Source organism: Babylonia areolata, chromosome 24, assembly GCF_041734735.1.
Source record: "Babylonia areolata isolate BAREFJ2019XMU chromosome 24, ASM4173473v1, whole genome shotgun sequence".
NCBI lineage: Eukaryota > Metazoa > Mollusca > Gastropoda > Neogastropoda > Buccinidae > Babylonia > Babylonia areolata.
This window is the reverse complement of record NC_134899.1, coordinates 24,917,773-24,931,312: the sequence shown is the minus strand read 5'-3', so window position 1 is coordinate 24,931,312 and position 13,540 is coordinate 24,917,773. Positions and strand designations below refer to the sequence as shown.

The window sequence follows — 13,540 nt, the reverse complement described above, 5'->3', positions numbered from 1 at the left end:
AAGCGAAGAAGATGACGCTGGACAGGACATCAGTTTTCAGTTTCAGTAGCTCAAGGAGGCGTCACTGCGTTCGGACAAATCCATATACGCTACACCACATCTGCCAAGCAGATGCCTGACCAGCAGCGTAACCCAACGCGCTTAGTCAGGCCGTGGAGAGAAAAAAGACGAAAAAAAAAGACATCAGTGTCTTTAGAATACAGTCGGTTGAGAACAACTCTATCATCATTTGACTGTGTGACAGTAAACAAGAAGAAAGAGAACGCCACCAGATGCGCGTCCAAGAGTATTATTTTTACGTCACTTAGTCTTAGAATTTCTATATCTTATTGTAAAGCGCGGTGAGGCCCATTTGAAATAAGCTTGCATACTATCATTATTGTTAATAGCCTTTCGCTGGGTATAAGGTGGAGAAAAAATGTGAAGAAGACCAAGCGGGGAGGCATAGCGCAGAACAGTTTGAAAAACAAACAAAATTAATGAATAACTGAAAGTGAATGGCTATGCCTGGGGGAGATGTGGCGGTCTTATGTGCCACAGGGCACAAAGAGAATTAACTAATTAATCGACTGATTAAACAACACGACCCAGTAACTGACTATATCATTCAAGATTCAAATAAGCGACGAAGATTTGACACTGACGTTTCCTCTATCAAGATGACCTTTGCATACCCTTGGTACCAGTGACACTCGTCTTTCTTTTGAACTGTCGGTAACACATGTCACACGCAATGTGATTGGCTGGGAAGATAATGGCATCACACGCAATCGAGAAGTATGGAAGATAGTGTTCTCGTTCATACCTCAGTGTTGTCAGACTGTTAATTGTGGCGTGTGGGTTTGTGCGTGTGCGTGTGCGTGTGGTGGTGTATATTATTGAGAACGTCCAAGACAACCCTGAACAATGTGTCAAGATATCGACTGAAAGACAGAAAAAAGTGTGTGTGTGTGTGTGTGTGTGTGTGTTGTGTGTGTGTGTGTGTCTGTGTGTCTGTGTCTGTGTCTGTGTGTGTTGGTATTTTGGGCAACTGAGCACTTTCAAGGGTGGAAGGACAATTTTCAGAGCTGTTCCCAGGTGTTCTGAATGAACAGAATCTCCCGGAGGTCGTTCTTTTCTTTATTGGAAGTCACATCCTCATGGCATGCTGTGTCATCAACATACAAATCAGGTGGTAGTCCTGCTCGCTTGTCAGGGATGTACTGTGCCGATACAGGGCGGGCCCAAATACTAAATCCAGATAGGCACATGACCCTACCATAAGCATATAAACAGACAGGAGAACAGAATGTAATATATCTAGTCCAAATATCTTCACGTTCCAAGAAGATGTAGTAGTATCACGTGGTAACGTTACATACATTTCAAACTGATGTTAAAAGCATGAATTCCGAACTAAAAAGGAACACACAGCACATCCACAGTCTGGAACCACCATTATGATTGGGTAAGGACGCTTCCCACGTCTTTTTTTTAGGCCTACTCTGGCATAAAATCCAATCTGAGAGGAAGGTAAGCAGACACAAACATTGCTCTCTGACCCTGCCATTAACAGATATCACAAAGGATCATCGCTACGGTCACTGCAGGGAATGGTACTCAGCTGAGAGCAAGTAGTAAATCGTCATCAACAGACTAATCCCGCACTGACGACCCCAGCCTGTGATTATTGGGTTGTTTCCACCAACCTGTCCGCCCCCCTCATCACACACATTAGCCACCGTGCAAAGGAGCATGCGCGCTGGCGACGGTAACCACACTTCTCCCGTGTCGCACTAACAGGTAGCATTTAATCGTCCATTGTGCTGGACTGCGGTATAACCAGTGTGGATTACTTGCCAAGGCCTTGCGATTAGCACTTGTCGAGTATGACAGATCAGAGTTGAATGGTCCACAGAAACTGTTTTCTAGGGGCTGAAATCTGAGCCATTGGCAGAAAATGGTGCGGCGTTGACATTGATAAAGATTCTGTGAGGCTCGGAGTGACTGAGCGTGTATGGGATAACAGAGTGGATGGGTGAACAAGAGGAGATAATTGGGGGCCTTACGACCTGCCAACAGCGTTCTCTTTAAGAGGAGAGCAGTCTGAACAAATGTCGCCGAAAGGGTGTATGTGTACTAGTATGTGTGTGTGTGTGCGCGCGCGCGCGTGTGTGTGAGGGAGAGAGAGAGAGAGAGAGAGAGAGAGAGAGAGAGGGGGGGGGTATGTCCGAGGGTTAGGTACCTAAATGGTGATCTTGAGAGCAACTCCAGACACAGATTACAGAATTTGTTCAATCGGAACATTTCTTTAAAAAAAGAAGAAAAAAAGAAAAGAAAAAAAAAGGGCAGGTGAGAAGACTGAAGTTTCAGTGATGGGACAGAATCAACAGTCAGGAGAGTTGGAGTAAACAAGAGGCCAGTTGTCCGCTGAAACCGGAATCACGAGGAGAAGATGGAAGTGGATCGTACTTACCGTGAGAAAGCTGCAGTGTGATACCGTCAGACAGGCCTTGACCTTGAACCCCCAGGGATAGGAAAGTAAAGGAAGACCTAGAAATACATGGAGAAAAGAGAAAAGACGTGGATGCCAGCAATGGTGCAAAGAGGAGCTCTCCATGTCTGTATTATGCTCCCGGGCCAAAGGAGTCTAAGTAGACTTTTTTCAAGATTTATCATTCTTACTTATGATCCATTATTCACATGAAAAAAAACATCCTGCTTCCACAGCGAAGGTGATCTGGAATATCAGAGGTAACAGGTTCTGAACCATACACGTGAATGAGGAGATGAAAGAAAAGAAGATATCACACAGCCAACTTGAAATAGAGGCTGGAAGAGAGATGAGAGAAGTGGAGGGGTTAGCTGGAAGAAGAAGTAGTAGTAGTAGAAGAAGAAGAAGAAGAAGAAGAAGGAAACCACAATAAATCTTGAAGCTAAAAATTACAGATACTCAAGATTTCAGTTTCGCAAACGCGCCATTCCCTTCGAGATAATCAAACTGAAGGGCGGTCACCGGTCCCTGAAAACCCCTGCCCCCCCCCCCCCCCCCCCGCCCCCGACCCACCCAACTCTTCTCCAACCTCCAGCCTAACAAGACTTCCCAGGACTTGCCCCTCTGTCCTAACACGTTCTTCAGCCTGCTCTACCGTGACCCCGACCCTCCTCATGACGTCTTTATCCGTCACGGAAGGGGTCACAACTCTCAATGCCTCTTTCTGTCCAGCCGTCACGCTGATCGGACAAAATGGCCATCAAACCTTCAGCCGGGGCTCCAAGACCACCATTGTCGCTGTCCGCCGGGCTCTGAATACGCTGGTCAAGCCTGAAAGGACTGGACGACGGTTGTAATGATCCGCTTGAGCGAAATAAATGACCATCCGTTGAAGACGTGAATCCTTACAGTGACTGAACGGGTGTGTGGTTAGATCTGTGATTTCGATCTCTCCCTCTCCCCTAGGTGGTGTCCATTAATGAGAAGGGTGGGGTGGGGTGGGAGGGGGGTGAGGGGTGGTGGGGGGCAAAATGGTGATGAGAGTGGTGGTGAGGGACGGGTGTGAACTGTGCAGGGAACGACGATTCTCATTGCTCTTCACGTTGGTAACGCCGGGGCGTCCATCTTGTTTCCGTTGTGTATACGGGCAAACACTAGTCGCATTGTGAAAATAACGAAAAAGCACAGAGAGAACATTATTATTTATAACAACCCTTATATGGCTTCCATGCTCGGCTAGGCTATAAGCCAAAATGAACAGACATACCAATAAATAAATAAATCAATGATTACTAACAAAGAAAGAATACAGAAACCACCAACTAATCATCAGTCTATCCAGCAAATGTCTCTTACTGATCGTTTTCAATATTTGTTTTTGTTTTTTTCCCCAATATTTTCCATTATCTGAACGTGTTGTTGATGTTCTGCTGGATATGTCCCGTTCACATGCTTTCCCTGGGTAACAAGTTATGTCCGTCGGCCTTATGGTTAACCTAGGTGGGTGTCAACGCTAAACCTGAATGCACATAATCTAGTCCTCTTACTGCGAGGTCGTTCACCAGGAACATCTCTCTCTCTCTCTCTCTCTCTCTCTCTCTCTCTCTCTCTCTTTTCACAAACCCGCCCAAGCCTCCCAAACACTCCCAAGTCTGAGCTGAAAGATGAAGTGATTACAAACCATAGCGTGTCTATTAAGAGCTAACGGGGTGCGACACCCGTGAACGCGGCGCCACCCGTAACCAGAGGCTTGTGAGCTGGCCCACCCCTAACTGTCGTTGTGAATATAACTCTTCACGGATGGAAGAGCTGCCCTGGCCACCCCGCATGGGTAATGGTTTGTGGGTTGAGGGGAGACATCTCGCCTTCATGACCAGCACAAGAAAATACCAGGGTGTCAGTACTTGCATATAAATACACGTTGTTTCTGTCTTTATGTCTGTAGCGCGAAAAATACTGCATTCAGGTACCAAACTACAACTACTGCTGCTATTACTACAGCTACAACAACAACTACTGTTTCTACTACTACTACCACTGCTGCTGCTGCTGTTGCTACTACTCCTCCTCCTCCTACTACAAATACTACTGTCTTGTTGTTACTTCGATTCCACAGTGTCGATTATTTATTCATTTACCTATGTCTGTGTCTGTGTCTGTCTCTTGTCTATGTTAGTTAATTCTTTCTTTTATAAAAGAACACATTACTTTGTCCATTTTTCTCCTTGCCATACGTTTTTGGGTAGATAGTTGAAAATAGTAATTGATGTCCTGTGCATTTGCTTTGATTTTTGACTCACTTGTGTAAACAAAGTGAGTCTATGTTTTAACCCGGTGTTCGGTTGTCTGTGTGCGTGTGTGTGTGTCTGTGTGTCCGTGGTAAACTTTAATATTGACATTTTCTCTGCAACTACTTTGTCAGTTGACACCAAATTTGGCATAAAAATAGGAAAAATTCAGTTCTTTCCAGTCATCTTGTTTAAAACAATATTGCACCTCTGGGATGGGCACAAAAGAAAAGAAAAAAAAAAGAAAAAAGAATGAAGCCTAATTATATGCAAACTGCATTTACTGTTATATTTATATTTTTTGTATTCTCTAAACTTGGCACTTTGATCTGATATTCTGACACAACAGCTAGAGCAGTCATTATTATCATTTTTTGTTCAAACAGGAACTTCTTTTGCTAAGCATGGAAGTTTTATTTATTTTGCAAACGTTTTGGTGCAGATAGTAAAAAAGGGAAATTACTCTGTAATGCTAGGGGACTTAATTTGCTTTAAACTGATCTTTCTCATCTTAAACATTACATTTTGAAATTATACTCAATACATAAAAAGCTTGGATTAAAAAAAAAAAGTGTATCACAAGTGAGTCTTGAAGGCCTTGCCTCTCTTGTTGTTTTTGTTTTATTTATTTATTTTTTTTGCGGGGTTTCATCTTTGGGTAAGGGTACCCTCTCTCCCCCCACCTCTCGCTCTCTCTCTGTGTGTATAAATATATAACTGAAGAAATTTCGTTTTTAAAAAGTTGCTGTTCACAACACACGGTATATAACAATGCATCGCAAAGCCAGAGAAGGAACGCTACAGAACACAACCAGAAAAAAACAAAAAAACAAACACAAACATATCAATGATACAACGGAGCACAAGACAGTGCAGCACAGTACAACGCAACACAATATAACAACACACAACTTTGCGCAACACAATACAACCACAAGACACAATACAACGCAACGCAATGCAAGCTCAACAGACAACGTAACTCAACGTGACGAAACACGACAACAACACAACACAACACGATACGACTGCAATACAATTTGTTCTTGATAGTTTCCATCACTTGAGAGACCCGATGCTGGGTGGGGCTGTATGATGGCTGCTCTAGTGAAACGAGTAAGTTCCCCTTGGTGTTCAGATCTATGTTTATTGCGTGCAGCGAAGTCGTTGGGAGGATAGGGTTTCACGTTCCTATCTACGTGTATTTACCAAGAGTCCAGTCACCATGTGTGGCACGGATAGAGGAGATGTTATGCTTTCCGAGTATCAATACATCCGAAATGGAAGATATATTTTGTGGGCCGAGTCAGTTGTTTGTATATTTGGCGTGGTTATGTGTGTGTGTGTGTGTGTGTGTGTGTGTGTGTGTGTGTGTGTGTGTGTGTGTGTGTGCGTGTGTGTGAAACCTTATCTTCAAACGACTTTGCTACACGCAATAAACATAGGTCTGCCTCTCTTTTGTCTGTATATTACAAACAGTGTTTCCAAAAGTGCTAGGCTAAAGAAATATAGAGCGAGAAGCTGCGAAAAACCATGAGCGAAAGATAGAGATGTGGAGACAGAAGAGGACAGAGAGATGATCACACACACACACACACACACACACACACACACACACACACACCAAAACACGCAACAAACAAGTGGATTTTAAGTCTCAACACGCCTCCCAGATGCCATCCGTTCAACGTGGCAATGCAAATCGAACGGTAAAAAGACCCGGAACAAAGGGAGATCACCGTGAGGGGGAAGGGTCGATGGAAATGGCCCACAAATGGCTGCCGGAAAGTAATAGCCTCATTTTCATGCTGTTTAACGAGGTCACATGTGTTGGTCCAATCCTCATATGGCCTTTGGCATATTGCGAGGTAATGGTGGGTTATGTCATGTGTTGAAGAGGAGTATGAGTTGGACAGTGACCGATAATGTATATTGTATGTTTATGGCATGGGTGTGCTTAAAATAATTGCTCTCTCTCTCTCTCTCTCTCTGACCGAATCGAATCGAATCGAATGTGTGATGATGGTGGTCACGTTGTTGATGCTGGTAGTGGTAAAAGTTGTGTGGTGTCAGTGGTTTGGGACACTCAGAGAGAAAAAAACTATACGTCGTTTTGGGGCATTCCAAAGTTCGGATTCATCAGCCGCCTCCTGCCACCCCCGAGCCCCTTCCACTACCCCAAAAAGAAGAAGGAAATATTTGGATGAGACAATATTATACACACCAGCAAAACCAACAGTTATCATTTCATTACAGCTTTATTGAATTCGATGGGACAAAAAAAGAAAAGGTATTGCAACTCATATAACATATAATCAATATCTTGTGGACTGACTTCTTTGGAGGAGAAAAAGACACGAAGATTTTATATAGTACATTCCTTTCACTGATTTGCAAACGTTGATCAACGTTCCATTTGAATGCGCATATTCACAGCATATCAAACTGGTTTCCACAGACATGCATTTTACTGATTTGTGGAAGGAAGTAAAGAATTGAATATTCGACAGTTACTGTAAGAAAAAAGTGAAGAGTAAATGAGCGTGAGAACAGCGGCTTCAGCAATGTAACCACTGCCACCGTACATCTCCATCGATATGACAAATAAGCAAAAAAATTCAAGAACTGTACATGAAATTACAAAAATCAAACAAACATGGAAGGATAGAGCAGAAGAAGAATAAGGAGAAGAGAGAGAGAGAGAGAGAGAGAGAGAGAGAGAGAGAGAAGTAGGCAGCGATAGACAGTGACGTGCATAGGAAGAGAGACATGATCGTGGCAACAGACCACACGCAAAATCATAATTTGAACAAATATGTATACTCTACAAGTGCATATTACACGAAATTATGCGTTTCCAACAGAAATCCTGATATCTGAACCAATATTTAACGAGAACACAGGATCAAACACAACAGTACAGAAGCAACACTAAATGAATCAACAAACAAAAACCAACTACAAACAGCTGAGTATCATCATCTTTATCATCTTCGTTGTGGTAAAGATGGCAACATGGCAGTCTGTCTGTCTGTAAAAGCAACAGGAGACTTAAAAACAAAACTACAACAGCAGCAGCCCCAGCAATTGCAGTAACAGCGGCACCACCCCAAAAAACGAAGAAGGAAGAAAACAACAAAAAGAAAAAAGATGAAAAAAGAAAAAAAGAGAATCATCCAATCATTCGATGGGAAACCATCACTTCCGCACCCAGCACGCCAAACAAGGCCAGCGCCAGAGTCCGCCCGATGCCCGCCATGTTCCATGACGTCACCACTGGCGCGGAGTTGCAGCCATCTTGGTTGTCGCAGTGGCAGTAGCGTATGCGCACGTTATAGGTCCCGTAGCGCTCCAGACAGACTTTTCCCTGCATGGGCCCCACATAGCTGTCGTCCCCTGCACACTGCCGGATGTAGCGGATGTCCCAATGGTCATTGAACCAGGCTGTCGAGAACAAAACAATCCAACCCATCAGTTATTCAATAACTCAGCCTGATAATACATCCATCCATCCATCCATAATTCATCCAATAATCAATAATTCAATCAGTTCGTCAGGTATTCTTATTCAGTTTCATAGTCCGTCAACCAATTACCAGTCGACCGATCAGTCGGTCAATTAATAAACCAACCAATAAATCAATCAGTCCGGATATCCATACGTTCATCTATCCATCAAACAATCCATCCATCAATCCATCCATCAGTCGACTTGTCTGTCAGTTTGTCAACAGCTCGCTCACCCAATAGTTCCAACAATTCATCGATCGACATTTCAACCAATTAATATTATTCATTATTCATTCAATCAAACAAGCAAACGGTTCAGTTCAGTTCAGCAGGCGTCGCTGCGTTCGGACAAATCCATTTAAGCTACACCATATCTGCTAAGCAAATGTCTGACCGGCAGCGTAACTCAACGCGCTTAGCCAGGCCCTGAGGGAAAATACCATAAAATAAGATTTAAAGAAATATATTAAAAAAGCAAGCAAACAAAGGATACATCAACACAGAAATCATGAAACTGCAGCTTTGAAAAAAAAAATCATAGTAAAACCCAACAAAGCACACTAAAATAAACTAACTATAACTGACTGTAATAGAAACTGGCAATTCAAAATCATGAACAAGCTTTCCAACAAAACCCTCCTCACCCCAACCCTCCTCCACTCTCCTCCCTACCACCCCCCACACAATAGGTACGTTGTGTGTGTGTGTGTGTGTGTGTGTGTGTGTGTGTGTGTGAAAGAGACATAGAGACAGAGAGACAGAGAGCGACCGACCGACAGACAGAAAAAATAAACAGACAAACGGACTCACAGAAAAAAGACACGCACACACACACACACACACACACACACACACACACACACACACATACACACAGAGGAGAGAGAGAGAGAGAGAGAAACAAATAGACACACATAAACAGAAACACAGAAAGAAAGATAATGAGGGAAGTGGAATAAGCATGCACATGCTTCTTTACTTTCAGCTCTCAGGGTAAAGAGAACAAGAAATCGAGAGAGAGAGAGAGAGAGAGAGAGAGAGAGAGAGAGAGAGAGAGACGGAGAGAGTGGCAGAGACACAAGAGAGAGAGAGAGAGAGAGAGAGAGAGATGATGATATTAGACTGAAAATAAATAATAATATTATTATTATTTGGATTATCATCATTCCTATCATAATGATGATTGTTAGTATTAATTAGATATCGACATTTCTGTATATTCGAAAGATAGCGAGAGAGAGAGAGAGACAGAGACAGACAGAGAGAATGGGGAAGAGAGAGTGAGAGAGACGGAGAGAGAGAGAGAAAGAAAAAGAGACAGAGAGAGAGAGACAGACAGACAGAGAGAATGGGAGAGAGAGAGGGAGAGAGAGAGAGACAGACAGACAGACAGACGGACGGAGAGAATGACAGAGAGAGACAGAGAGGGTGAGAGAGAGAGACGGACAGACAGCGGAGAGAATGGGAGAGAGAGAGAGTGAGAGAGAGAGAGAGAGACGGAGAGAGTGGCAGAGACAGAGAGACTGAGACAGAGAGAGAGACAGAGAGAGAGAGAGAGAGAGAGTGTGTGTGTGTGTGTGTGTGTGAGAGAGAGAGAGAGAGAGAGAGAGAGAGAGAGACAGACAGACAGATAGACAGACAGAGAGACAGAGACAGAGACAGAGACACAGACACACACACACACACACACACGCACACACACAGATACCAACACAACAGACAGACAGAAGGGAATGCACGGACAGACGTCGAGGAGGTGTAATGAGCTGAGCTGCACCAGTGATAATCTTCAGCACTTCAAGGTCTGCGATGCCCATCAAAACGCCCCGTTTTCACATCATAATGACAGCATCCCCAACCAATCCCCCGCCGCCATCTTTCACCACCAAGTCTGCTAACAGTTGAAAGGTGAGAGAAAGAGAGAGAGAGAGAGAGAGAGAGAGAGAGAGAGAGAGGAGAGGGCAGAGAAAGGGACAGAGGGGCTAGAGAGAGAGTGTGTGAGAGAGGAAATGAGAGAGGGGGGGAGAGAGAGAGGGAGAAAGAGAAGGAGACAGAGAGAGAGAGAGAGACTGAGACAGAGACAGAGAGACAGGGATAGACAGAGGGGCTAGAGAGTGTGTGAGAGAGGAAAGGAGAGAGAGAGAGAGGGGGGTACAGAGGGAGAAAGAGAGAGGGAGAAAGAGAAGAAGACAGAGAGAGAGAGAGAGAGAGAGAGAGGGGGGGGGGGGTAAGATGGGATGGAGAACGAGGGCTGTGGGCTACATGGTGTTCCCTGGTAAAAGGTTTCAGAAACTTTAAGAATGTCTGTGACTCTAGGTAGAAATGCCTCCGTTGCCACATAAAACCAACAGTAAATTTTCACTGTCCTGGTTGGCCTTTCGGCACCAGGTCTGCCAAGAGCGATCGAGAGGAGCAGACGTAGACGTAGAGAAGAGTCAGAAAGAGAGAACGAGAGAGAAAGGGGGTGGGGGGTATAGAGAGAGCTAGAGAGAGAGAGAGAGAGAGAGGGGGAGTGTGGGGAGAGAGAGAGAGAGAGAGGGTGGGGAGAGCGACCGAGAGAAGCAGACGGAGAGAAGAGTCAGAGAGAGAGAGACAGAGAGAGAGAGTGGTGGGTGGGGAGAAAGAGAGGGAGAGAGAGAAAGAGAGAGAGAGAGAAAGGAGGAGAGAGAGAGGGGGGTGGAGAGACAGAGAGAGAGAGAGGGTGGGGAGAGAGAGAGAGAGGGGGTGGGGAGAGAGAGAAAGAGAGGAGGGAGAGAGAGGAGTGGTGGGGAGAGAGATAGAGGGAGAGAGAGAGAGAAAGAGAGAGAGAGAGAGGAAGGAGAGAGAGAGACGGGGGGTGGGGAGAGAGAGATAAATAGAGAGTGAGAGAGAGATAGAGAGAGAATGAAGAAGAACAAGAACAGAGAAGAAGAAGAAGTGAAAGGGGGAGGGAGAAATAGAGAAAGAGGAGGTGGGGCACTAGGTAAGCAGACCATGGCTTTCATCGCCACAAAAAAGAAAAAAAGAAAAAAAAGTCAAAAGTATCGCTTCCATGTAATAATATGTTGACAGTTTCTCGGCGCGCACACAGAGAGAGAAACATATATATATATATATATATATATATAGAGAGAGAGAGAGAGAGAGAGAGAGAGAGAGAGAGAGAGAGAGACAGAGAGACAGAGAGACAGAGAGAGACAGAGACAAACAGAAAGACAGACAGACAGACAGAGAAAAGAAGAGAGAGGGTGAGAGAGACAGAGACAGACAGACAGAGATAAGGAGAGAGAGAGACAGACAGACAGACAGACACCGACAGAGGCAGAGAGAGAGAGAGACAGACACAGACAGAGAGACAGACAGACAGACACAGACAGACAAACAGACCGAAAGACAGGTAAGCAGACAGACAAGCAGGCAGACAGACAGAAGTAAGCGTGCTGTGCTGTGCTGTGCTGTGCTGTGCTGTGCTGTGCTCCCACCTTCCTGCACGATCTTGCGGCACTTGGTCTGCCATGAGAAGCACTCCACCAGATGGTTGGTGACGTTGTCGAACCAGTCGGCGCAGTCCGCCTGATGGGCCGAGTTACAGTTGAAGCACTTGATGGCTACACCTGTTATTGGGGAAGGCATGGCTCTTCACATACATATTGGGGTTCTTCTCTGTCTGTCTCTGTCTCTCTCGGTCTCTCTCTGTGTGTCTGTCTGTCTGTCTCTCAGCAGATGTTGTTTGTGAAACCCTTCATAGGGGCTATGGCCTAATGAATAAATTATCTACATCCGTTTCCGTATCTCTCAGTCTGTCTGTCTGTCTCTCGTTCTCTCCAGCAACATCATGGACGAGTTATTACACACGCAACATGCACATACATGCATGCGCGCGCACACATGCACGCGAACACTCACGGTATCTGTATTATCTCTCTCTTTTTCCCCCCCAATTTATACAAATGAATAATAGGAATCAGGGGTCTGTAAGTCTATATTGTATGCACTCAGTTCTATTGAACTGAATGGAAATATCGTTTGAAGATGTTTGCACACACACACACACACACACACACACACACACACACACACACACACACACACACACACAGACATGATTTTTATATTAGTTGACAAATTGCGCAAGTTTGTTTCACAGCCCAGCTGTTATAATTTTGAGCGCCTCTGTTTAAAATTAGCATTTTACTTCGTATCAAAGAATTCCCCATTGTATTTGGATTTTATTCTTCGTCGAAAATTCCACTAAGTGAATCAGTGGACATTTAACTGAAGAACACACACACACACACACACACACACACACACACACACACACACACACACACACACACACGCACACACACACACACACGTGGTATTCAAGAAAAAAAAGGAAGGACAACAACAACAACAAAAAAAAACACAACACACACACACACACACACACACACACACACACACACACACACACACACACACGAGAAAACGAGGCATACCAAGCACACCAAAAGACGTTTTCAACGAATATGCATCATTGGAAGATCAACAGAAGGCAGAATAATCGGGGATCTAGAGTCACAAAACAAAGAGCACACACTTTGTTACTCATTGAACATATTCGTGGTCTGAGAACTGCGAAGTTAATGGCAACTAATGAACTATATCAATCGCAGTTCTGCGAAGATCTGTCAAATTAAATGTATAGTAATAACTACAACATGACTTTAACCACTGTCTGATATATTACTAACGATTTTAAATCACGTAAGAGTCCTACCTGTGTCCAGAAAGAGAAAACCTGCCACCACACACACCGCAATCACCCACAAAAATCTGGCCGCCATCTTGGAGTCATCTCCCCTGAGCTTGCGCACAGTTCTATCCCCTCCTACCAGTCACATTGCCATTGTTCACCTCCCTCCTCCGAGTAACGACACGGTCACGAAAAGCGTCACACATACATTATACGTGACACATGCACACACAACAGCGCTTGAGGACGTTCGGGGAATGGGACTCCGCCATCAGCTCGAGAAGTTCGTTGTTTGATTTGTTTTGATAAACTTATTTGTACTTACTTAAATAAGCTGGAAAATAAAGCACAACTTTGAAGGAACAGAAGACAAGATAAGAAGAAAAACAACAACAACGAAAAACCCGCACCAAAGTTGGAAAAGAAAAAGTGGAAAAAGAAGAATGAGAAAATGAGGAGGAAGATTTTGAGGAGTTGATGGAGAGAGAGAGAGAGAGAGAGAGAGAGAGAGAGAGAGAGAGAGAGAGAGAGAGAGAACTCAAAACTCAG

At 44.4% G+C, this 13,540-nt stretch overlaps 1 protein-coding gene across 1 annotated transcript; it reads right to left on the bottom strand.

The window, feature by feature from the left end:
* Positions 1-7,015: 7,015 nt before the first annotated feature.
* On the bottom strand, positions 7,016-13,150 carry LOC143298958 (UPAR/Ly6 domain-containing protein crok-like). Its single transcript, XM_076612008.1, has 3 exons — positions 13,016-13,150; positions 11,733-11,864; positions 7,016-8,205 (listed from the first exon to the last, which is right to left on the bottom strand). The coding sequence occupies exons 1-3, from the start codon at positions 13,080-13,082 to the stop codon at positions 7,934-7,936; spliced, it is 471 nt and encodes a 156-aa protein (XP_076468123.1). The 5' UTR covers positions 13,083-13,150; the 3' UTR covers positions 7,016-7,933.
* Positions 13,151-13,540: the final 390 nt, after the last annotated feature.

Coding starts and splice junctions, on each gene's coding strand:
- LOC143298958 (XM_076612008.1), bottom strand. CDS start 13,082: ATGGCGGCCAGATTTTTGTGGGTGATTGCGGTGTGTGTGGTGGCAGGT. Junction 11,865..13,015: donor TTTTCTCTTTCTGGACACAG/GTAGGACTCTTA, acceptor CCCCAATAACAG/GTGTAGCCATCAAGTGCTTC. Junction 8,206..11,732: donor CCGCAAGATCGTGCAGGAAG/GTGGGAGCACAG, acceptor TGTTCTCGACAG/CCTGGTTCAATGACCATTGG.